This window comes from Lithobates pipiens, unplaced genomic scaffold, assembly GCF_037356315.1.
Source record: "Lithobates pipiens isolate NorthernLeopardFrog02 unplaced genomic scaffold, aLitPip1_a1.2 Scaffold_13, whole genome shotgun sequence".
Taxonomy (NCBI): domain Eukaryota; kingdom Metazoa; phylum Chordata; class Amphibia; order Anura; family Ranidae; genus Lithobates; species Lithobates pipiens.
The window spans coordinates 412,624,275-412,649,136 of NW_027507718.1; the positions used below are offsets into that span (position 1 = coordinate 412,624,275).

A 24,862-nucleotide genomic window follows, 5' to 3' on the forward strand; every position below is an offset into this window, starting at 1 on the left:
TGTGTCATTACCTGGGTCTTCTGCTGGTGGCACGGTTGCTCCCGGAGTTAAAGGGCACTGTTCTAGTGGCCACAAGTGGGTGTCTCCCACCTGCTGAACTGTCTGAGTAATTTGGCTGCACCTGATGTGGGCTGCTGGAAGGTATATAATCCCACCCTTGACTGAAGTTCAATGCTTCAATGTTCCTGTGAGCCTTGTCCCTGCCTGATCTTGATGCTTGCTCCTGTACCTGCTCTTAAGACCTGCTCCTGTGACCAGTTCCCTGTACCCTGCTACCAGTACTTTGCTCCATGCTACCCTTGTTTCCTGTCTCTCTCCTGACCTTGACCCGCCCAGGTATGCTCCCTCCCAGTGACATGGTCTGGCAAATGGAAATCTTCCAGCTCTGAATTCTTTGCACTCTGGAATGTCATACAACAGAATGCCAAGAGTTGCAAAGGAAGCTGATGCAGAGAGATGTGAAAATGTGTGCCCCAATAAAATATGTCCTTTAGAAAAAGCCACTTTTCATGATGCCCACCAATCAATATAGCACCATAGCACAAGTCCCATAATATACTTACTTTAGCCTACAAAAATGTGCCCCTATTATGAAAGGGCTAGTTGGTTGTGGTGCCCAGGCCAAAGTCCTCCTATTTGGACTCCAGTTATTGTAATGGTGTCTTATCTCTTGAGACCTCCATGCTTGGCCTGAATGCAGCAGAGTCAATGACCGTCAACAGACTTCATCAGGTGACTGAACTCACCAAACACTTGGCATCCACAAATATCTTTATTGCGTGCAGGCAAGTTGAGGCAAACAATATGATACAGTAAATATTGACATTAGTGTTTGAAGGCCCAAATGGAATATTTCTTTCCGAGCCTCCGTGCAGGAATAATACAGGAACTCACAATGAGGTAGGAAGATACACCTATAAAGGAGGAGGATACATAGAAAATTGAGTGTGACTAAAGGGTGGCAGCATAGCCATAAACAATGAACTATTGGTGGACCACCCACCTGCAATATACTGCGGAAAGGCAGCCCATTCAGGCAAAGCAACGTACCGCTACTTTCCCACAAAACAATGAATATACACTTATTGGGAATGTAGCAGAATACATTTTGGCAGAATTTTTGTTTTAAAATGTATATATTTTATAGCAGAAAGTAAAAATATAGTTTTTTTTCAAAATGTTCAGTTTTTTAATTTATATAATAAAAAAGAAAAAATCCAGTGGTGATCAATACCCCCAAAAGAAAGCTCTATTTGTGTGAAAAAATGATAAAAATGAAAAAAAAATGTATAAATTTAATTTGGGTACAGTGTTGCATGACTGCGCAATTACCAGTTAAAGTAGTGCAGTGCTAAATAGCAAAAAATGGCCAACAGGCTGCAGGTCAGCCAGCACCACCATCATTTAGTGGTGGTAGTGAAACTGTCACTAAATGTATCACTTCCACCTGCAGCAGGGTTCAGGTGGATGAACAAATCAAATCGTGGGTTTTTAGAACCTTAAACAGCTAGAGCTTGGGTCATACTCTCCACTGGACTGAACCTGAAGCTCACCCACTTTATATCTTGATGACAATAGACATCAGGACAAACAGAGTGACCCTCCTCAAAGGGGATACAGACAACATTAAAAACTTGAAAATTTAAAAAAATCTGTGCTTACCTGAGTGTCCCCGCTAAGCACCATCTAACGTGTTTTATCAAAGCCAACATTGTCATCCGACAACTAACTCCTGTGCCCCATGATGAAGTTGGTTGTGACGAAACGTGTCGAGGGAATTTTTTGTGCATTTATAAGTGTTTTTCACTCTTATTGCAGTTTATTTTCCATTATGTTCACTGATATATTTATTTGTTGTACAGTTAAATTTTTTAACATCCTTATTTATTTGTTTGTTGTTGATTCTCATTGAGTTTATATTAGTGATACTATTATTTTAAAGGGATAGTGTGACACCTTCTTTATCCATTAGCATTAAAGACTTGACAGAGGGTCAGACCTTTCCCCTCTGTATTCAAAAAAGGCCTGGAGATAAACTTTAATTGAAAGGTCATTTTTATTTTGAGACAGTGAATGCCCACCAGAATAGAATAGTGTAATATTTTATACAACTAATTTCCTGGACAAGGAATTATAGCAACCTGGTCAAGGGGTACACCCAAAACACAATTGCTGTCTTACACTGGGAAATGAGCTAAGTCAAGATTTCTCTGCTTCAGTCACACTGGATACATTGGTGAGTCGGGTTCCTTACAAGGATCTCCAACTGGTTCTGCAGTCTAGGTCTTGGTGGAAACATTTTTTTATGTAGTTAAGCTAGTTTTTAATAACATTTCAACGTAAACTGAGTTGTTTAGCAATTATATAGTATGTTATCTTAATTTTTCAAGGAAAGCCGAATTTTCCTTGAAGTTTAGTTTCACCATTCCACCTGTAAGTAAGGATGTGTTTTGTGATATTTTATGGTACTGAGTGTGTACAACGATGGGAGTGATAATATTGTTAAAAAAACATAATCAGAGTAAATTGTATCCTTGTAAATGACTAATTAACCTTCACTACTAATATAACCAGTTTTAAATATTTGTTTCAGTTGAGCCTCACAATCTCCACATTTGCTCTGTTAGAGTACTGATATTGTAATCCTCAATCCAATAAAATTGTTTGCCTTTACAAATAGGTTCGCTAACTTGTAATTCATAAACTTTTATAGATAAAAACTCCTGTCCACGATGATACCATATCTTCTCGTACTATATCTGTCACCCACACAGCTTTCTTTTTCTTTCTAGGCAACCGTGTGAAAGTAGAAGCAAAATTTCACTTCTATGCACCAAGGAAGGTAAATAAACACATTGTTGTTTTATGTACCTCATTTAGGTGAACATCTAGTAACATTAGCTGTATAGAACTGTTTTTCTTATTGCTAAGTATAAGCCATGGGACCATCCTTCCTATTTCCATTGATAGTCTGGCATATCAGTCATTCAGATCATTTTGTAGTGCTACTCAAGATTTTGTTTGACCCAATAGACCAGTGATTCTCAACCAGGGTTCCTCCAGAGGTTGCTAGGGATTCCTTCAGCATCTGTAAGGGGGTAATTCTTCCCAATGACCACAAGTATAAGGACCATTCTTCCCACTGACCATCACATTAATGTATCATGAGTTGTAGATTTCTAATTTTTAGAAGGGGTTCCTTGAGACCAGAGAACTATTTCAAGGGTTCCTCTGTGTTGAAAAGGTTGAGAAAGGCTGCAATGGACAATCCCATCATTTTTAGAGTTATGGAATCACTGCAAACCCCTCATCCCTACCGATTACTAAATGTGGTGGTTGTATTTGACAAAACAGAAAAACACACTTGGCACTACCCTTGTCTATGCTACCCTAGACTCTGCACAAGTTACCATAGGGACAATTATCTCAATGTACTCAGCTAAAATAGCATCATATATTACCAGAGGTTAGGAATAAAGTGATCATCTCAGTCACTAACAATCAGGGCCCATGCAAGTAGGGCTGGGAACACAAGTTCTGTAACAAAATAGGGGAAGGAAAGTGAACCACCAAGCAGCCACTGGTGTAGCACAATTCTATTTATTTAATTATATTGTAAAGCGCTGCGTAAAACTGTTGGCACTATAAAAATCCTGTATAATAATAATAATAATAATATTATTAAAAAAAGTAATCACATGCCGCGTACACACATAGCAGACTATCCGGCGGACTTTCCGCCGGACTGTCCGCCGGACTTTCCGAGCGAGCTACCTGCCCACACACGGTACTTTTGCGGCGGACTAATACGGCGTACTAAGTCCACCGGACTATCCACCGTACTTTTGAAATGAACGGACTCGCCCACACATGCGGAGCAAAGTCCGCTCATTTTGAGCACGTCTTCAGGTAGCCGGGGCCAGCGAAGGAGTCGTCGCTGGCCCCGTCACCTGGTATGGACTTAAAGGGGAATCCCTACGCCAAAAAATCGACGTGGGGGTCCCCCCCAGATCCATATCAGACCCTTATCTGGGCACGCTACCCGGCCGGCCAGAAAAGAGGGTGGGGACGAGCGAGCGCCCCCCTCCCCTCCTGAGCCGTACCAGGTCATGTGCCCTCAACATGGGGGGTGCCTTGGGTAAGGGGGGGCGCGTGGCCCCCCCACCCCAAAGCACCTTGTCCCCAAGTCCCCTGGGACTGTGACATCATCATAATGGGCGGGGACATCATCCGGTGATGTCCCTATATAAGTCGCCGCGTGCCGCGTCCCTGCCATTGTGACCAGAGACAGCGACGAGGCAACATCTCCAGAAGAGAAGAAGAGAAGAACAGAAGATGGCGTCAGCGGCAGCGGTGACAGAAGACCAGGCAAGGCGCGGTGGCCTGGCAAGAAGAACCGCAGAGAGGGACAAGACCCCCGAAGTCGGAAAAGAAGAGGGCGGCGGCGAAGAAGAAAGCCGGGCTCCTCCGCTAGTGAAAGAGCTAGCAAAAGAGCAGAAGATAGCGAAGGAGTCCAGCGAGAAGACCCCCGAAGACGGAAGAAGACCCCCGGAGTTGTGCAATAAACTATTTTAACCCTTGTGTTTTGTGTTTTTTTTTTACTTTTTTCACAGGTGAATGGGTAGGGGTACATTGTACCCCATACTCATTCACATAGGGTGCGGGGCCGAGATCCGGGGGCCCCCTTATTAAAGGGGGCTCATGGATTCTGATAAGCCCCCTGCCCGCAGACCCCGACAACCAACGGCCGGGGTTGTTGGGAAGAGGCCCTTGTCCTCATCAACATGGGGACAAGGTGCTTTGGGGTGGGGGGGCCGCGCGGCCCCCCCTCCCCCAAGGCACCCCCCATGTTGAGGGCATGCAGCCTGGTACGGCTCAGGAGGGGGGGGGGGGCGCTCGCTCGTCCCCACCCCCTTTCCTGGCCACCCGGGTAGCGTGCTCGGATAAGGGTCTGATATGTATCTGGGGGGACCCCACGCCGATTTTTCAGCGTAGGGATTCCCCTTTAAATCCATACCAGTTGACGGGGCCAGCAACGCCTCCTTCGCTGGCCCCGGCTACCTGGAGCCACGCTCAAAATGAGCGGACTTTTCTCCGGGTGGAAAAAGTCAGCTAATTTCAAAAGTACGGCGGACTGGCACACACACGGCCGGATTGTCCTCCGAAATGCGAGTCCGGCGGACAGATTGGAGTGCAAAAATACTTTTAGTCCGCTGGACTTTTGGGTAAAAAAAGTCCGCCGGGGCCTACACACGGGCGGATTGTCCGCCAGACTTTTCCACCGGATTATTTGATCGTGTGTATGAGGCAACACAAATATATACACTCACATCAGGTAACAGGCAGTGAGAAGAAAGGGGAATCTCTGGGGAGTAGGAAAAGCTGAAGCCGTTAACGCAGAGGACCGTTGGAGGAGCAAAGCCAAGGCTCAGTGTTCTTATCAGTCCGAGAAGAACATCTGAGCCCCAGCTTCGCTGCTCCAGCAGTCCTCTGCGTTTTTGGCTTTCCCTGGACTACTCCCAAGAGACTTCCCCTTGCTTCTCACTGCCTGTTTTCCCAGTGTGAGTGTATACATTTGTCTGCTTACTTTTTTTATAATAAAATTGTGCTACACCAGTGGCTGCATGGCCCCCCTCGGTAGTTATATTAGTCCTGCCAGTAAGTCTGTTATTTTTTCCAACATAACAAGTTGTCCTGCAGATGTAACAGTTAGAAGGTTGAGACAAATCATTTAACACTTAAATAGGTGCTTTCAATGATCTGCTTTTATTCATTTATGTAAAACCTTGTCCCAAAAGGAACAAATCTAAGGCCTGTTTCACAGGAGCTTCAGTTTTTATAAGACCTGTGTGAACAGCAAGCGTTGACAAAGCATTTGCAGGACTTTCAGTAAGCTTTGTTGAAGCTTTTAAAGTACTATTCAACTTCAGTTTGTAAATGTTGAAAACAGAGCCTAATGGAAGTATTGATTCCCACTTTAAATGTGTTGCTAGTAGGCTTCAGAACTTTTTTGAAGCTTGTTGGAAGCCTTCTAACAGCTTGTTTAAAGTGGCAATCAACACACCCATTAGAATCTGTGTTCAACATTTACAAACTGGACTGGAGCTGAATGGTAATTTAACCAATTGCGATCTGGCTCTGTTGTGATTTTACACAGCAGATGTCAATCAGTGGCTGCGGGCCAGTAGATTACTGCAGGGACCTACCGATCGTCCAGAACACACAGAGACAAGGCAGAGCTCTGTCCTGTCTGCGGGGAATTCATGGATTTACTTTCCCTACAAAATAGTGACTAGAATCCATCTCTTCCCCTAGTAAAAACAGCAAACTGTGTACACATAAACACTGGCTAGGCACACATTTTACCCTTTAATCACCCTAGATATTTAACCTCTTCCCAGCCAGTGTCATTAGTTCAGTAATAGTGCATGTTTTTAGCACTGTATTAGTATCACTGGTTTCCAAAAAGTGTCAGAATGTCTGCTGCAATATCGCACTCCCGCTATAAGTCACCATTACTAGTAAAAAAATAAAAAATAAAAAAATACCCCATAGTTTGTAGACTCTATAACTTTTGCGAAAACCAATCAACATACGCTTATTGGGATTTCTTTTTACCAAAAATATGTAGCAGAATACATATTGACCTAAATTTATGAAGAAATTAGTTTTTTTTTCAGATTTTTTATTGGATATGTTTTATAGCAGATAGCAGTAAAAAAAAATTTTTTTTTTAAATTGTCTGTCTTTTTTTGTTTATAGCTCAAAAAAAAACCCTGCTAAGGTGATCAAATACCACCAAAAGAAAGCTAAATTTGTGGTAAAAAAAGAACATACATTTTATTTGGGTACAGCGTTGTTGGCAACGTAGTGCCGCAAAAAATGGCGTGGTCATGAAGGGGGGGTAAATCTTCCGGCGGTCAAGTGGTTAAATGCTTCAACAAACCTTGCTGAAAGCTCAGCAGATGCTTTGTCAATACTTGCTGTTCACGCTGCTGTTATACGAGCTGAAGCCCATATGAAACAGGCATTAGGGCTCGTTTACATTTCTTCAAAATGTGGCGTTGGACACATTATTTTAAAGCACTTTGAATACCAATCACATCACCTACCACTAAATAAAATACAGTGTTCACACTGTTGTATTTGCTTTACTTTGTTTTAAAAATTATATCCCATGTTGCCTTTTTGGTGCTTCAAAGCGTCTCAAAAGCATCCATAGAAGTCTATCACAATGCTTGCTAACAGCACCTGCAACATTTGAGCGGCTTTTTATTGAGTTAGCTTTGCTTTGTTTTATAAGATATCCCAGGATACACTGGGAAACCAATAAGCGAACCAGAAAGACATCATCAGTAGTCACTTCCGGTTCACGCAAAAAGGGGACCGCTATAGTGAAAGGTGAGTGGGGACCAGAGAAATAGGAGGAGTGGCGGAGGATCATCAGAGCTGGGGGACCAGCGCAGGAGAAACTTGCAGATGTTACATATGGTGAGCAGCATGGGAACAATATAACAGGAGGTGAGCAGGGACTGGAGAGATAAAGGACTGAGTGGGTTAGAATCACAAGAGCTGGGGGGACCAGGTGGGGGGGGGGGACTAGCAGATGTCACATCTGATCTACAGCACAGGAGCAATGTAGTGGGAGGGGGGGCTGCAAAAAGAGGAGGATCAGCAGACCAGTTGTTTTTTTTATAATTTGACCCCTTGTTTTACCAGTAAAAATACAGTATAATTATGATTATTATTATTATATTATTATTCACAATTTACAACAACAGTTTACGCAGTGCTTTACAATATATGGGGGGGAAAACACAATTACAGTACAGTTCAATACAAAAGATACAGGAGGGCCCTGCTCATAGAGCTTACATTCTAAAAGGAGGGGGTGGTACAAAAATTAATAGCTGCAGAGAATGATTTGATGGGGGGTGGCTCGGGGACAGTTAGGTGGGTGTGGGATAGGCTTTCCTGAATTAAATGAGTTTTCAGGGATCTCCTAAAGGTGGACAGGGTAGGGGCAGATTGGACAGACTGGGGCAGGGAGTTCCAGAGGATGGGAGAGGCTGTGGAGAAGTCTTGAAGGCGAGCATGGGAGGAGGTAATAAGGGAGCTAGAAAGCAGGAGGTCCTGGGAGGAGCGGAGGGGACGATTTGGGCAGTATCTGCAGATGAGGTTGGGGATGTAGATGGGGACGATGTTGTGGATGGCTTTGTATGTTATGGTTAGCATTTTGAATTTTACACGGTGGGGTAGGGGAAGCCAGTGAAGGGATTGGCAGAGAGGGGTGGCAGTCACGGATCGATTAGTGAGGTGTATTAGTCTAGCAGCACCATTCATAATAGACTGAAGGGGGATAGCCTGCTTAAGGGTAGGCCATAATATGACAAACTATTTCTAGAGCGCTATGAAGGGCATTTATCAAGCAAATTAGAGACACAGTTAGCTGCCTTCAATCCGGCTGCCTTAATTTTAGCAGCATCTATGCTACAGTTTTTGCGTGCATTTGCAACCCAGGCACCTGTAATCAACAAAAGGGAATCCCAGACTTCAGGAAATATTATCAAGCAGCACAACTAGCCAGGATCATAGACTGGCACTGCCACGCAAATCATAAGGACTGGGTAAACCTAGAAAAAGATCACTCCTCCCTAGACATTCCTCACCTACCATGGACTACCTACTCCAACCTCCCCCTTTCAATCAAAAAACATCCTACGATTGGTAACACTTTAAAAATCTTTAAAAAAGTTGCAATCCCCTTAGGGTTATCAACAGACACAGGACCCCTTTCCTCACTAGCCAACAATCCTGACTTCATACCTGGCCTAAATAACCCAAAGATGTACACTTCATTCCCTTCTGAGCCGTTACTCATAAAACATTGTATCCACAATAACTACCTAAAACCTAGACAAGAGCTTAACAAATCCTTTCCATCACATCCCTTGTCAGACTGGTCATACAGACAAATACATGACTTCATAACAAACAACAAACGCAAAGATCAATTCTTTAGACCCTTGTCCTCCTTTGAACTAACATGCTTAAAGAAAAACCCAATTAGGAAAACAACTTCTATACTATATAAATGGCTTCTCTGTCAAAGCAAAACGGAAAGAGACAAATATAAATCCAAGTGGCAAAAAGATCTTGATACCCAATTCTCCACTAAACAATGGGAAAAAGCAAATGTCTTTACACACAAATGTGCACTCAGTACAAAAATGCAGGAGGTTTCTTATAAGATACACACACAATGGTATATCACCCCTCTCACCAAGCATAGCTGGTCCCACCAAAACTCCAGACTTTGCTGGAGATGTAACTCTGAAACAGGCTCCTTCCTACATCTTTGGTGGAAGTGTGAACACATAAGACCATTCTGGAAACAAGTCCGATATTGGACCAACTACATCACAGGTACACCTTCTAACCTTGATGCTGCCTGGTGCTTATTACACATAAACAGCTTATCATATAGCGCTTACAAAAAATCCCTAATTAGACACTTCCTCAACGCAGCCAAAATCTTGATCCCACTACACTGGAACTCAAGCTCCCTTCCCTCAGTTGGAGACTGGCTCCGTAAAATCCATCTTATCCACGACATGGAAGAAATCATTGCAATCAAAAGAGGTGCTATCACACAATTTCGCCCTATGTGGGTACCATGGCGTAATTTCTGTAAGACACAATTATACCGCAATCTCATGATGTGATTCATACACATGTTTATTTCCTACTGTCATAACTGAAGATTCCTACGAAAGTTTCATTACTTTATCTGTTATTTGCCCCTATCCACTATGTAGTTTTTTTTTTTCAATATGATAACTTAAACTTCAAATACTCTCACCTAGACTATTACAGCACACAAATAGGTTTATTTCTATTAATATCCATATATATTATGGCATATACAAACTAAGTACGGTTATGATTTTATTCATAAGATGCTTTTATAGGATGTATTTCAACAGATATTGATGCCTTTGATGTCTATAACTTACCTTCCCCCTTTCCTTGTTAATTATACAATTTATGTAATGCTTTTATTTCTATGTTTGTATCTCATTTTCCTTAATAAACTTTATTGTGATAAAAAAAAAAACAAAAGGGTTTTACCTTCAGCCTCCCCTGTCCATTTGAAAGCTTAGACACAGTCATAAAGAAGGGAGAGAGGGGGGACAAGTCACTGCTTTGCCTCATTCACTTGTGTGTGTACATTTCATCTTGAGCTATTTAGCTCTGTTAAACAGGTTTTTTACAAGTAGAGGTGGGAAGAAAACTTGAAGACCTCTGAAAAGCAGCATAAATCTCCACATGCTGGGTCTATATAATATAATATTTATTTACAGTACTAATTATTTTTACCTAACAAAACGATTTTTAGTCATTTATTTTTTGGTCCTGATTATAACATTATGGTCTTGTTTGCTAGTTACACTGTTGCATCATTGTAATATTAAAAATAACCCAAGTAGTTCATTGCTTGCTAATCAGTGAAACTGTTAATATGTAGGGACACCCCCACTTAATCACATTTCTTTGGCAGAGATGCATGTTATTGTGTTCAAACCGCTAGATAATGATGATAATGATATTGTAGGAAACCAGGAAGGACTTTAATAGCAATAACTATAGAAGTCCATTAGAAATGCAGTTATACAATTTGAGCCTATTATGAACTTACTCCATTTACACCCGGAATGATGTTCAGAGGACATAATAGAGGTCAGTTGCCTGCTGCTTCTTGATGGAGTGATTCAGGAGAATCTAATGCAGAAGAGGGAAGAGAAAATAGAGCTTAAATCAAACTTAAAAAGCAGACATTTTTCAGTAACAGTCAGGTCAGGTACTGTGAAAATGCAACGCTTGACTGAAAAGCCTTTTAAATAAATGAATTAGTCTGACATGAGATCCATTAATCAGAATGAATTGGCTGGATCCAGTGCTACAACAATAATAATAACAGTACAAAATGTGTCTTTATAATTTAGTAACAAAAATTAAGATCCAGCGTTAATCCTAAAGAAGATTTATCTCTGATATCAGGCCTAGCTTGAGGAAGAACTCATCTCAAATAAATGCAAAGATATACATTTTTTACATCTGTACCCTTTTATTCTCTGCAGGTTTTATTAATTATTGGATGATTAATGGAGACAATCTTTAAGAAAATCTTGCATATTTGGTAGATCCAATCCAGGCATGCATAACAGTGATGGATAGGAATAATATTGTACAGTTGCACAGTGAAAACCCTGCTCATGAACTTTCCATTAACCAGTGCAGTAACTATTATAGGAACCCTATAATCAGAGGTGTAACCATTTATTTTTATTTTTGTGCAATTTTTGATAATGCTCCTCTATTCCGATATTTTTAGTATCATGTGCCCGTTACATTTCATATTAACTTAAAAACTAGACACTATTCTAGTAGTATTTTAAAATTAAAGTTAGCAAAGCAGGGGCTGAATCTGAGTAAGAGGAGCACGGGATTCTAGGAGACTTCAATGCAGTAATTCCCACGTTGCCATTTTTAGCTACTTCATTAAACAACAGGAAACATTTCTGTTATAATGTATCTCTATTTTTACTCTATATTTGCCTTGGTTGAACATATATGCATTTATGGGGCAGAGAATAGCAACTATATAGTTGTGAATAATCACCCCACATTCCCATGCTACTGTTTTGGGGTGCATGGGGTAAAGAAGTCAAAGCCCATCACCGCTGAGCTGGTGTTATTCTATGTGAGGCCCTTCCCGAAGGCCTATACATACTGAAAGTTATATGGGCTGTTAGCTACATCCTAAGACCCAACACTCTAAGCCCTTGTACACACGGTCGGACATTCCGATGGAAAATGTCCGATCGGACCATGTTGTCGGATAATCCGACTATGTGTGGGCTCCATCAGACTGTTTCCATCGGAATATCCGACCAACAAAGTTTTAGATCAGGGCTATAAATTTTTCCGACAACATGATCCGATCGGACTTTGTCCGATCGTTTGTAGAGAATTCCGATCGGACAAAGTGCCACGCATTGCTCAGATCAAATTCCTAGACCAAAGCTATTGGCTACTAGCCTGAACGTAGTCCCATCATAGCGAAATAACGTCACCACGTTCTGAACGATCGGATTTTCCGACAACTTTGTCTGACCGTGTGTATGCAACAGTTTCGGACAAAATCCGTCAGACAAAATCCGTCGGACAAAATCCAATGGATTTGGTTGTCAGAATGTCCAACCATGTGTACAAGGGCTAAGCCCTTGTACACATGGTTGGACATTCCGACAACAAAATCTGTCTGATTTTTTCCGACGGATTTTGTCCGAAACTGGTGTTGCATACACAAGGTCGGACAAAGTTGTTGGAAAATCCAATCGTTCAGAACGTGATGACGCTATTTAGTTACGACGGGACTACGTTCAGGCTAGTAGCCAATAGCTTTGGTCTAGGAATTTGATCTGAGCATGCATGGCACTTTGTCCGATCGGAATTCTCTACAATCATGTTGTCGGAAAATGTTTATATCCAGCTCTCAAACTTTGTTGGTCGGACATTCCGACGGTAAAAGTCAGATGAAGCCCACACGCGGTCGGATTATCCGACAACACGGTCCGTTCGGACATTTTCCATCGGAATGTCCGACCGTGTGTACAGGGGCTTACAGTGTCTCGAAATACATATTTTTTGTTAATGTTAAATGTATCTAAGAAAGTTATACCCTCCAATGTTTATAATTTATAGTGGGCAACAAATGAAAATAAACCTGGAGCCATGTCAGTTTTATGTGGAAAGGTCTGGTTATATCTTGTGATGGAATAATGCACTCACTATTGATTTATCTGAGATCAGTAACGGACATATACATCATATTACCCTTCTAGTCTCCTTGGAGTTTGTAAATTACCTTTCCAATGAGTTTAATGTTTCACTCCAAGGGGACATAGAGGCCAGGCTGTTTATTTGCACAGAAGTCAGTACATTCTCCTTAGCACACTAGGGTCAGTTCAGTAAGTTAGAACACAGGTGTTATTTGTCATAAGGATTGTTCTTATCATTCTCTTGGCTGTTATTCTGTTCTTTTATTGACTACCGTTGTTGAAAATAATGGTTGTTCTGAAACTAAGGAGCTTTCTACTAAATTGAGCCTATAAGGTAAAGTGTGTTCTAGGATGTCCACATACAAACAAACAGATATTTCTCTGAAAAAACAAGAAAACAGAAAATTGATTACCCAGTTGCTGATAAGAGGTCCCACCGGCAATTTCCTTCCCAGCTCAGAAAATGTTTTTTTGGTACAAAAACAGTAAAGTTATACCTATTTATTTGGAAATACTGCCAGAAATCAGCTAGTAGCATTTAGTCACATTGAACAGGGCTTCTGTAATGTTGAAAATGTTTCACCACTAATTCAGGTGGCTTCCTTGGCTCTAATGGATGTTGGGAAAATACTCCAGTATTTATAGCCACATTGGCTACTCGGTCACATTATTTCAGTTCCCAATACTTATTGATCACTGTCCATTATACTTTTTTTATTTACACTAACATCCAAATTTGCAGGACATGCTTTCAGGGCGTGCCCCCCTTCTTCAAGGTCCAAGCAGTAATTGTGAAGTGGAAGGAAAATGATAAATGGTTTTCATAATTTTTTACAAATACCTATCTGAAAAGTGTGGTGTGCATTTGTATTCAGCCCCCTTTACTCTAATACCCCTAACTGAAATCTAGTGGAAACAATTGCCGTCAGAAACTGCCTAATTAGTAAATAGCATCCACCTGTGTGTAATTTCATCTCACTTTAATGTCAGCTGTTCTGTGAAGCCATCAGAGGTTTGTTAGAGAACCTTAGTAAACAAACAGCATCATAAAACCAAGTTGTGGAGAGGTTTAAAGCAGGGTTAGGTTATAAAATAAATATCCAAAGCGTTGAACATCTGACTGAGCACTGTTCAATCCATCATCCTAAAATGGAAAGAGTATGGCACAGCTGCAAACCTACCAAGACATGGCAGACCACCTAAACTGACAGGCTGAGCAAGGAGAGCATTAATCAGAGAAGAAGCCAAGAGGCCCATGGAAACTGGAGAAGCTGCAGAGATCTACATCTAAGGTGGGAGAATCTGTCCACAGGACAACTATTAGTCATGCACTCCACAAATCTGGTCTTTATGGAAGAGTGGCAAAAAGACGTTGTTGAAAGAAAGCCGTAAGCAGTCCCGTTTGCAGTTTGCGAGAAGCCACATGGGGAACACAGCAAACATGTGGAAGAAGGTGCTCTGGTCAGATGAGACCAAAATTTTAACTTTTTGACCTGAAAGCAAAATGCTATGTGTGGTGAAAAACTAACACCGTGCATCACCCTGAACACACTGTCCTCACCGTGAAACATGGTGGCGGCAGCATCATGATGCGGGGTTGGTTTTCTTCAGCAGGGACAGGGAAGCTGGTCAGGGTTAATGGGAAGATGGATGGTGCTAAATACAGGACAATCTAAAGCTAGATACACACTAGCCAATTTTCTGTAGATTTTTTTTCTTCAGATTTACCAAAACCATATAATGAGGTGAAACCTTAAAGCCCCATACACACTATCAGTTTTTCTGCTTAGTTTTTCCTTCAGATTTACCAAAACCATGTAGTGTAAGGCCCTGCCTGATTACATACAAATTTAAACTCCTAAGGTTTGACCTCATATTATATGGTTCTGGTAAATCTGAAGGAAAAACTCAGCAGAAAAACTGATAGTGTGTATGGGGCTTTAGAGTTTCAATTTGTATGCAGTCAGACAGGCCCTTGCACTACATGGTTTTGGTAAATCTAAAGAAAATCAGACAGAAAAAGTTTATATATTATATATATATATATTTAGTATAATTTGTATGGGGTCTTATGCTGCATACACACAATCAAACTATCCGCCCGTGTGTGGGCTCCGGCGGACTTTTTTCCCCCAAAAGTCCGACGGACTTAGAGTAGTTTTGACTCACAAATTGTCCGGCGGACAATCAGGCCGTGTGTGCGCTAGTCCGCCAGACTTTTGAAATGAACGGACTTTCCCGCACACGGAGGAAAGCCCGTTCGTTTTGAATGTGGCTTCAGGTAGCCGGGACTAGCGAAGGAAGTCAATGTCGCCACCTTCGGCGGCGAGATTGACACGTCGCTGGCCCCCTCACCTGGTATGGACTTAAAGGGGAAGCCCTACGCCGGAAAAAGCTGTGCCCCCCCCCCCCAAGGACAGGACAAAAACAGGGTGAGGACGAGCGAGCCGTACCAGGCTATGTGCCCTCAACATGGGGGGGTGCTTTGGGGAAGGGGGCGGCTGCGGCCCCCCCACCCCAAAGCACCTTGTCCCCATGTTGATGAGGACAAGGGCCTCTTCACGACAACACTGGCCGTTGGTTGTCGGGGTCTGCGGGCAGGGGGCTTATCGGAATCTGGGAGCCCCCTTTAATAAGGGAGCCCCAGATACCGGCCCCCCACCCTATGTGAATGAGTATGGGGTACAATGTACCCCTACTCATTCACCTGTGAAAAAAAAGTTTAAAAAAAACACAACACAAGGGTTTAAAATAATTTATTGCACAGCTCCGGGGGTCTTCTTCCGTCTTGGGGGGTCTTCTCGTCGGACTCCTCCGCTATCTTCTACTACCTCTTTTACTAGCGGAGGAGCCTGGCTTTCTTCTTCATCGCCACCCGGGGGTCTTCTTCCGACTTCTGGGGTCTTGTCCCCCTCTTCGGGGGTCTTGACCCCCTCTTCGGTTCTTCTTGCCGGGCCTCCGCTTTCTTCCTTTAGCTCTTTTACTAGCGGTGGCCCGGCTTTCTGCCGCTGCCTCTTCTTCCGACTTCGGGGGTCTTGTCCCCCTCTTCGGTCCTTCTTGCCGGGCCTTCGCTCCTTCTTCCAGCTCTTGTGCTGGCGGTGGCCCGGTCTTCTGTCGCCGCTGTCTTTGCTGCCTTTTCTTCTGTTCTACTCTTCTTCTTCCTTGAGATGTTGGCTTGACGCTGTCTCTGGCCATAATTTCAGGGGCGTGTTGTGCGGCGACTTATATAAGGACAATGGGCGGGGTCACTGGGTGATGTCCCCGCCCATTATGATGTCACAGTCCCAGAGGATGCTCCCAGTGGCTAAAGTCCTATCATTGGTGTCTTTGGCTGGAGTAATAACCTCCAGCATTGGTGACAGTGGCTACAGCATTGGTGTTAGTGGAAAATAACCCCCAGCATTGGCTTTACTGACAGTAACAGGGACACCTCATTCACTGGTGTTTATTGGCAGTGCTGGTAACTTCCATGTGCACTGCTTGTCAGGGGCGTTGCTGTTAACCCCCCATGCATTGCTAGTCAACGGCAGTTCTGGTCGCCCTCTCACTTTGCATTGGCAGTGACCTCCCCTAGGCTGGCAATGCTGGTCATTTGAAGTGTTGGTAACCCGCCTCTACCTTGCCTTGCTGGTCTGTGGCAGTCCTGTTATCCCCCATACCCCGGGCCCCCACATTAGTGGTCAGTGTTTACTTACCTGTACACATGCTTCCACACCACTCTCTGTATCCAGATAGGAGCTATTCTTGCACCATCAGACAAAGATTCCTCTGCATGACAGTAATATTAATAATGTTCTTTTAGTGCTGGATACTGGAACAGTTGGAAAATTCTGCATTTACCATCACTTTCTGTCTGCTAACAGTAGTCACCAGGACAAAAATTGTATGAGCCTTTCATATGTTTTTCAGACTGTGGACGTCGCCCTGCAGCCAGAATGAGCAAGAGGATCCTTGGTGGCAGAACCAGCCGACCTGGACGATGGCCTTGGCAGTGTTCCCTACAGAGTGAACCAAGTGGGCACATCTGTGGCTGTGTTCTTATAGGGAAAAAGTGGGTTTTGACTGTTGCCCACTGTTTTGAAGGGTAAGTAATTTACTAAATATTTTCAAACATTTTAGAGCATGATATGAATATGAATGAATGATCAATCAGTATAAAGTAAAAAAGTCCACAATAAGTGACTGATAAGTCCTCCATAATAGGAGCGGTAAAGCATTTGTGAAAAGTCCACTAAAACGATAAAGGCTTGTTAGAAAAATCCAATGCGCCAGTGAAGAGAAACCATCTATAACACCTCTTGAAGTGAACATAAGTTTTAAAACAAAGTGCGCAGAGCTCTGCCACTGCATTCCCAGTGAAATGGACACTCACCAGAGATGATGGCTGCCATTACAACAGCAGGTAGGCTTTGGATAAAGCCTTGTACACACAAATTGATTATCAGACGACCAAATGTCCGTTTTTTGTGGCATGCTAGTCTCATGTCTAAAGTGAAGAGTTTACTCACAATACAAAAATTTTTGTACAACAGAATACATTGTCAGAAGTGACTTAATGTTTTGAATAGTTTTGTATGTAATTCTTTTGTTTCTGAGCATGCATAGACTTGGTCTTATGATTTTTTTTGTATGAAAACCATACTAATGAAACAAATATCGGATGTTGAGTTCACATCCGACAAAAATTTTATAGCCTGCACAGCTGTCATTTTGTCTGACGAAAAAGGGAAATTGGCTGTCGAAAGCACCGTAGTAACATTCCGAAAATCAGCAGACAGCTCGTTGTATGAATTTTTCCATCCGCTTTTTGTATCGTGTATACGGGCCTTTAGTGTCTGTCATCCAGTGAAAAGTAAACCCAATTAATCCGTCCAGCGACACTGCACTTCAGGGTCTAACTAAAATAAAGCTCACCAGGAGCCAGAAGTATACCTCATGATGTTGTAGTTTTAATAAAGATGCATGTACACATAAAAACAAAAAGCATAAAATCCTTACATTAAAAAGATGCTACTGGTCCGGAATCGAGCAGTGGTGTGATGTCAGCACTAGTGTCTCCTCCCCACTTATTGAGGCCTTTTTTTACTTTAACTTGATTGATAGCTCATTCACATTCATATCTTTGGTACTACACACTTTTTGTACATTGTTTTTTAAGCTGGGTATACTACTTGTTTGTGCCAGTGGCCTACCTCATCACAGCGCAAGAAAAAAAAATGTTTTTATTTAGATTTTTTTTGGAACTAAAATTAATGGGATAATCCAAAATTCTGAGTTGTCACCAGAACAGGAAGAGAGGGGAAATCTTCCAATGAGACAAAAAGTAAAGAAAAATCTCCCTAATGGGACGCTGCAAAAAAAAAAAAAAACATTACAGGAGATTCAACTATTTCTTTCCGTACTCAAACCTAAAAAGTTTTGACTGGAGGTATAAGGATTAAGGTAAACAACACACAGGGAAGGTGAAGTGCAGAAACCCACAACAACCGTTTATGATACACCTCTCCTTAGTAAACAGAAATCTGGTTGCTATTGTTACTTTGTCTGACGCTTCTACATTTATATTTGCTCTGCTTTGTTGAAAAGACCAGTAAGTGTAGGATTTCAGTTTAAGGATTACTGTATATACACCGCCACATCTGTCTGCCACTTGGACTTAAAGCGAAGCTCCACCCAAAAAGGGAAGCTTTGCTTGTCTGCCTGCCCCCCCTCCCCCCCCCCGTTGCCACAGTTGATGCGACAAACTGAGCCGAAAGGTTAGGGACCACTAAAATTGCTTGTTTTTCACATCATCCCATAGACATGCAGCTACATTAATTGTTAACCTGTGTAAGGCCAATATCACAGTAATGTTTAACATTTTGTGGACACATCGTCTAGAGTGTCTTTCCCTTCCTGGCTAAACCAGTAAGATATTGTTCAGTCACAACTTCCTCACTAGAGATTCTACAGTGTTTTGGCCAATGAGAGAGCGACTTCCTCTAAAGCTCATTTCCTAACTCCACACCACTTTATTGATTTAGGCCCCTTTCACACGATAAGCCCGCTCGGATCCACCTGTCTGTTTTTCAGGCGGATCCGAGCAGGCCACCCATTGACACCCATGGACAGGCGGATGTCAGCGGAGATGTGTCTGCTGACACCCATCTGCCATCCGATCCGCTCAAAAAAGACGTATGGCGATACGTTCACCATCCATCTTGCGAATCAGATGGGATCTGATGAAAACAGATATGCTGTCTGTTTTTATCCGATCTCCCTATAGAAATCAGTGAGACTGTGACAGGTCCTTCCCTGCTCAGAGAGCAGAGATGGATCTGTCATCCGCCAGCTTAGCGGAGATGAACGGAGTGATCTCCCATTGAGCGGATCTGCCCAGTGTGAAATGGCCTTTATGCTTTATTATACTTTATTCTATATATTTTTTTTTATAACAAAATGTACCTATAAGCCCCAATTACTCTAGTCATATGGTATGCCAGGTTCCAGATCTTTTTTTCTTTTAGTCAGTACTGTGCAGCAGTCCATTATGCAGTTCCTATACAACTTCCTGGCGATGTTGGCACTGCCCAAGAGTCTATTACAGGGTTCTCAGAGGGTCCTCACAGGGTGATGACATATTCTAGCATGATGTCATGATGAGGAGTGGGGACAAGACTGGTTGGCTGAACAGCAGGAAAGCAAACAGAGGAACTTCTGATTACCGGTTGCCGCAGGGGAAAAGGCTCCACGGGGGATTACAAGGGTGTTGATTCAGGTAATATATATATATATATATATATATATATATATATATATACACTGTATATACATACACACACACACACATATATATATATATATATATATATATATAGCATCTATTTTTTTCTTCTAAAAAATAAAGTACATATGCAGTTGAAGAGGGAACTAGGTTCTTTTTTTAACTAAAAATGTAACTGAAGTAAAGTGGCAGGTGCACCATGATGTCCTCAGTGTGTCCAGGAACAGTTCTGATTGTCTCACCAGTGAGCCATTGAGGAGTACAGTATGCACTGTAAAAGGTCTTGAGGACTAAAGCAGAATTCAGAATACAACATATATTGTAGGCTTCCACCATGCGTGGTAAAATACTAGATGTATAGAGGTAGATAGTTTGTGCAGTGATACTACAATATCTGTCCTTTTTTTTCTAAATAATCACTCTGCACTTTAAAAGTACAATAATCTGTTCCTACTGACTTGAACAACTTTGGTCACATGGTTTTGTTGAGTGATTGTTGAAAGATCTTACCTCCACAAGCCTATTTGAAATCTTTTGAAGTTTAAAACATATTTCCGACTCTTAAAGCGGGAGTCCGCCTTTTTCTTTTTTTTAAAAGCCAGCAGCTACAAATACTGCAGCTGCTGACTTTTAAAATAATGGCACTTACCCGCCCAGCGCGCCCGCGATGTCGGCACCCGAAGCCGATCTCTCGATCGTCTCTCGGGTGCTGCCGCTGCCATCTTGGGTATGGGAATCAGGAAGTGGAGCCTTTCGGTTTCATTTCTCGGTTCCCTTCTCCGCATGCGCGAGTTGCGCTGCGCAATAAGGATGGTCCCCGCTGTCTCTGGGATCCGTGTGTTTCCCAGCAGGCAGCGGGGGACCTTCGGAAAGGAGCATAGATTCTGCGGAAAGGGGCGTACCTTCTGCAGAATCTACGCCGGAAGTGGGTGCAGATACCTGTACTGTACAGGTACCTGCACCCCCCTCCCCCCTGAAAGGTGCCAATTGTGGCGCCGGAGGGGGGGAGGGTTCCAATGAGCGGAAGGTCCACTTTAGGGTGGACCTCCGCTTTAATTTGAACTATAATATGATACTCTTTCTGGCCTTTTAAGTTTTTCGATTTATAATTCAATCTGCATTTCTATATTGTAATCCACATTTTAGAATTTAGCAGAAAACACAATTACAAGCAACATTAAGCAGTAGGAACGTAACTTGTCATACGGTGAGAGAAATTGCACAGTAACCTGTTGAACTAACATCGAGTAATAAGGGCTATTTATGGTTATTGGTGCTGTGCAAGAGCAATAATCCTGGTAGGAAAACAATCTGTAAAAAAGTAAGGTTTTATATGATAGTAATTCTGAAGTGTGTTGATAATGACTTCAGGATTTCTGCCCTTGGGGAGTGGCACAAGTCTACAATTTCTCATTCTCTTTTGTAATAACACAGAGAGTTTCCCTGGAGTGTCCTGTTCTTTCGAAATATTACCAGCTATGGTCTTGGAAAATGCTTGGCAGGGAAAATGAAAAGACATTAGGAAAATCTAGTTTGTCATAAAGTTTTCATTAAGCGACAGAGCTGGGACCAATACGAGGATACTGTTTACCATCTGTGACATTGATAGATTTTTTATGCCTGTGTATTTATGAAGCTTTTTATTTTGTTCTTAAAGCTCTGTAAAGAGATAGCACTACACAGTATGATACATGACCACCATAAAGCAGAATATGAGGCCATGCTGATTTTTAAACCATAAAACTGCTTGGAATGTACAGAATGTAAATTGTATGCTCCTAGGAGTAGGACTTTGCAATGGCAAAGTACTGTATATATCAAATAAAGAGAACCCATCCCATTCATATTCACAGAATACTTTAAATCAGTAAGGTAACTATTTTGTATATTATTTAAAGCTGTATTTAACCAGAAAACAAAAATGTATTACAGTTGTACTCAGAAGTCTACATGCCCCTGGAAAATTGGTAATGAACCGTATGTACAATTTTTAAAGAAGAACATGAGTTAGCGGGCAAAACACATTTATTTCTTTTAGGGTACATATTCAACTGTAGGTCAGAATGACAGAATGGCACAATCATAAAACAAAGCATGGCAACAAGTAAACGGATTAAATGACCCCTGTTTAAAGGTCTGCATAAGCTTAGTTCCTAATTTTGCGTATTCCCCCCCCTAAGCATCAATCACAGCATGCAGTCTTTTGTAATAGTTGTCTATGAGGCCCCAAATTCTTGCAGGTGGTATAGCTGCCAATTTGTTTTGGCAAAATGCCTCCAGGTCATGCAAAGTCTTTAGTTGTAGTGCATGAACCGCACATTTGAAATCTCCCCAGAGATAGCAACTTGACAACCTTCACCTTTTTCTGCTGTAACCACTGGAGGGTCACATTGGCCTTGTGCTTAGGGTCATTGTTTTCTAATAACTTTCTGCATTTATCTTGCCATCAATCTTCAAAATTTTCCCCATGCCTTTAGAGCTTACACACTCTCAAATTGTCAGTGAGCTACCACCATGCTTCACAGTGGGGATGGTATTATTGTCGCTATAGGCCATTATGACTCCTCTACAAACAGAGCACTTATGGTTCTGACCATAAAGCTCTATTTTGGTCTGGGCACTCCAGATTACAGTGTGCCAGAAGCTGTGAGGCATGTCATGATTTATTTTTTTTCTTTCTTGGAACTCGAACATGCAACAAATTTTTGTTCACGTATTGCCAGTTTGTGCTCCTTGAAATAAACAGACCATCTTTTTCCAGAGCAGACTATATTTCTCCTGAGATTACCTGTGAGTTTTTCTTTGTATCCCAAACAATTCTTCTGGCGGTTGTGGCTGCAATTTTTCTTGGTCTACCTGACCTTGGCTTGGTATGAAGAGATCCCCAAATGTTCTACTTTTTAAATAAGTGATTGAACAGTACTAACTGGCATATTCAAAGCTTTTGATATCTTTTTATATACATTCCCATCTTTATAAAGTTCCATTACCTTGTTATGCAGGTCTTTTGACAGTTCTTTTCTGCTCCCTATGGTTAATATCTAACCTGCTCAGTGCATCCACATCAGAGCTAACAAACTCATTGACTATTTATACACAGACGCTAATTGAAATTTAAAAAGCCACAGATGTGGATGGATTTTATGCCTAGGAAGCTGAACAAGAGGAAGTGAGTTTGGAAAGAAAGAAGAGTGGGAGGAGTAGATGAAACAGGGTGACAAAGTATGTAAAAAGGTGAGGTTTGGAGAGAAGATGCACAACCAGGGTTGCGACAAAAGGGAAGGAGATGCCCTCAGCATATAGGTATAGTTTTCACTTACGTTTATGCAGTTTGGTCTGCTGGGAAGCACTTTGTATTTGTGCACCTGGGGGACATTGTCCCCTTTCAGAGTGTACTTGAAAAAGCCAGTCTGGTGAGTATTGCAGGGGCTACTTACTGTTAAAGAGTGGTGATGTCACTCTTAAAGTTGAAAATCGGGGAACGAAAAATTTTAAGTGCTTCTAAAGTCTCAAGCTTTGTTACCTTAATGCAGATTCCCTCCTTATTCCCCCTTATATTTGCCTGAGCCCCACCGCGATCCAGAACTGTGCATGCGAGCTGTGGCTCTCCTGGCTCCCAATTCTGTCAATTAACTCCAGTGATGAGAGCACGGGGGCGGGGCCGAGTCCTGCTGTCTGTGTCAGTGGTCTCGGGAGCGAGCCTGCATTGGTGCCCCCATGGGAATTGGCTTCAAAATTTGAGCAGCAAAAAAATTATTTGATCTGGCTTTTATTTATTCTAACATATCTGGAGAGAAGGGAGGATGTTGTGTTTGTAAAAGTCCACTGCAAAATAGCAGTCCCGCTATAAAGTATTAAAAAAAAAGAATAATTTAAAATCCATAAATATATACCATAGTGTAACGCTCTAACATTTGCGTAAACTATGCAATTGGTATTTTTTTTTTCCCCAAAAACATGTAGCAGAATACCAATTGGCCTAAATTCAGGAAGAAATTTGATTTTTTTATTGGATGTATTTTATAGCAGAAAGTAAAAATATTATATATATATACATATACACACAGTATCTTACAAAAGTGAGTACACCCCTCACATTTTTGGAAATATTTTATTATATCTTTTCATGAGAGGTTGTCTTTTAGGAAATAGACATGTGAGTGCTGCCTGCATTGCTGCTGAGGTTGAAGGAGGGGGGGGGTCAGCCTGTCAGTGCTCAAAACCATACGCTGCACGCTGCATCAAATTGGTCTGCATGGCTGTTGTCCCAGAAGGAAGCCTCTTCTAAAGATGATGCACAAGAAAGCTTTCAAACAGTTTGTTTAAGACAAACAGACTAAGAACATGGATTACTGGAACCATGTCCTGTGGTGTGATGAGACCAATATAAACTTATGCGGTTCAGATGGTTTAAAGCGTGTGGCGACAACCAGGTTAAGAGCACAAGGACAAGTGTGTCTTGCCTACAGTCAAGCATGGTGGTGGGAATGTCATGTTCTGAGGCTGCATGAGTGCTGCCAGCACTGGGGAGCTACAGTTCATTGAGGGAACCATGAATGCCAACATGTACTGTGACATATTGAAGCAGAACATGATCCCCTCCCTTCGGAGATTGAGCCACAGGGCTGTATTTCAACATAACAACCCCAAATACACCTCCAAGACGACCATTGCCTTGCTAAAGAAGCTGGGGGTAAAGGTGAAGGATTGGCCAAGCATATCTCCAGACCTAAACCCTATTGAGCATCTGTGGGGCATCTTCAAACGGAAGGTAGAAGAGCGCAAGGTCTCTAACATCCACCAGCTCCGTGATGTTGTCATGGAGGAGTGGAAGAGGACTCCAGTGGTAACCTGTGAAGCTCTGGTGAACTCCATGCCCAAGAGGGTTAAGGTAGTGCTGGAAAATAATGGTGGCCACACAAAATATTGACACTTTGGGCCCAATTTGGACATTTTCACTTAGGGGTGTGCTCACTTTTGTTGCTAGCGGTTTAGACGTTAATGACTGTATGTTGAGTTATTTTGAGGGGGCAGCAAATTTACACTGTTATATAAGCTGGACACTCACTACTTTACATTGTAGCAAAGTTTTATTCCTTCAGTGTTGTCACATGAAAAGATATAATAAAATATTTACAAAAATGTGAGGGGTGTACTCACTTTTGTGAAATACTGTATATTGTTTTTTTTCCCTCAAAATTCTCAGTTAACCACTTACAGACCGCACCATTTTGCTGGCTTAAGACCAGACCAC

General features: G+C 42.1%; 1 protein-coding gene across 1 annotated transcript in view; it reads left to right on the forward strand.

Moving 5' to 3' along the window:
- The window catches only part of CORIN (corin, serine peptidase), a 377,616-nt gene that overhangs the window by 338,156 nt on the left and 14,598 nt on the right, over nucleotides 1-24,862 (forward strand). Inside the window, exons 18-19 of the mRNA XM_077477533.1 lie at nucleotides 2,793-2,842; nucleotides 16,755-16,929. Coding sequence (XP_077333659.1) covers nucleotides 2,793-2,842; nucleotides 16,755-16,929 — 225 coding nt within the window. The remainder of the gene's footprint in view (nucleotides 1-2,792; nucleotides 2,843-16,754; nucleotides 16,930-24,862) is intronic.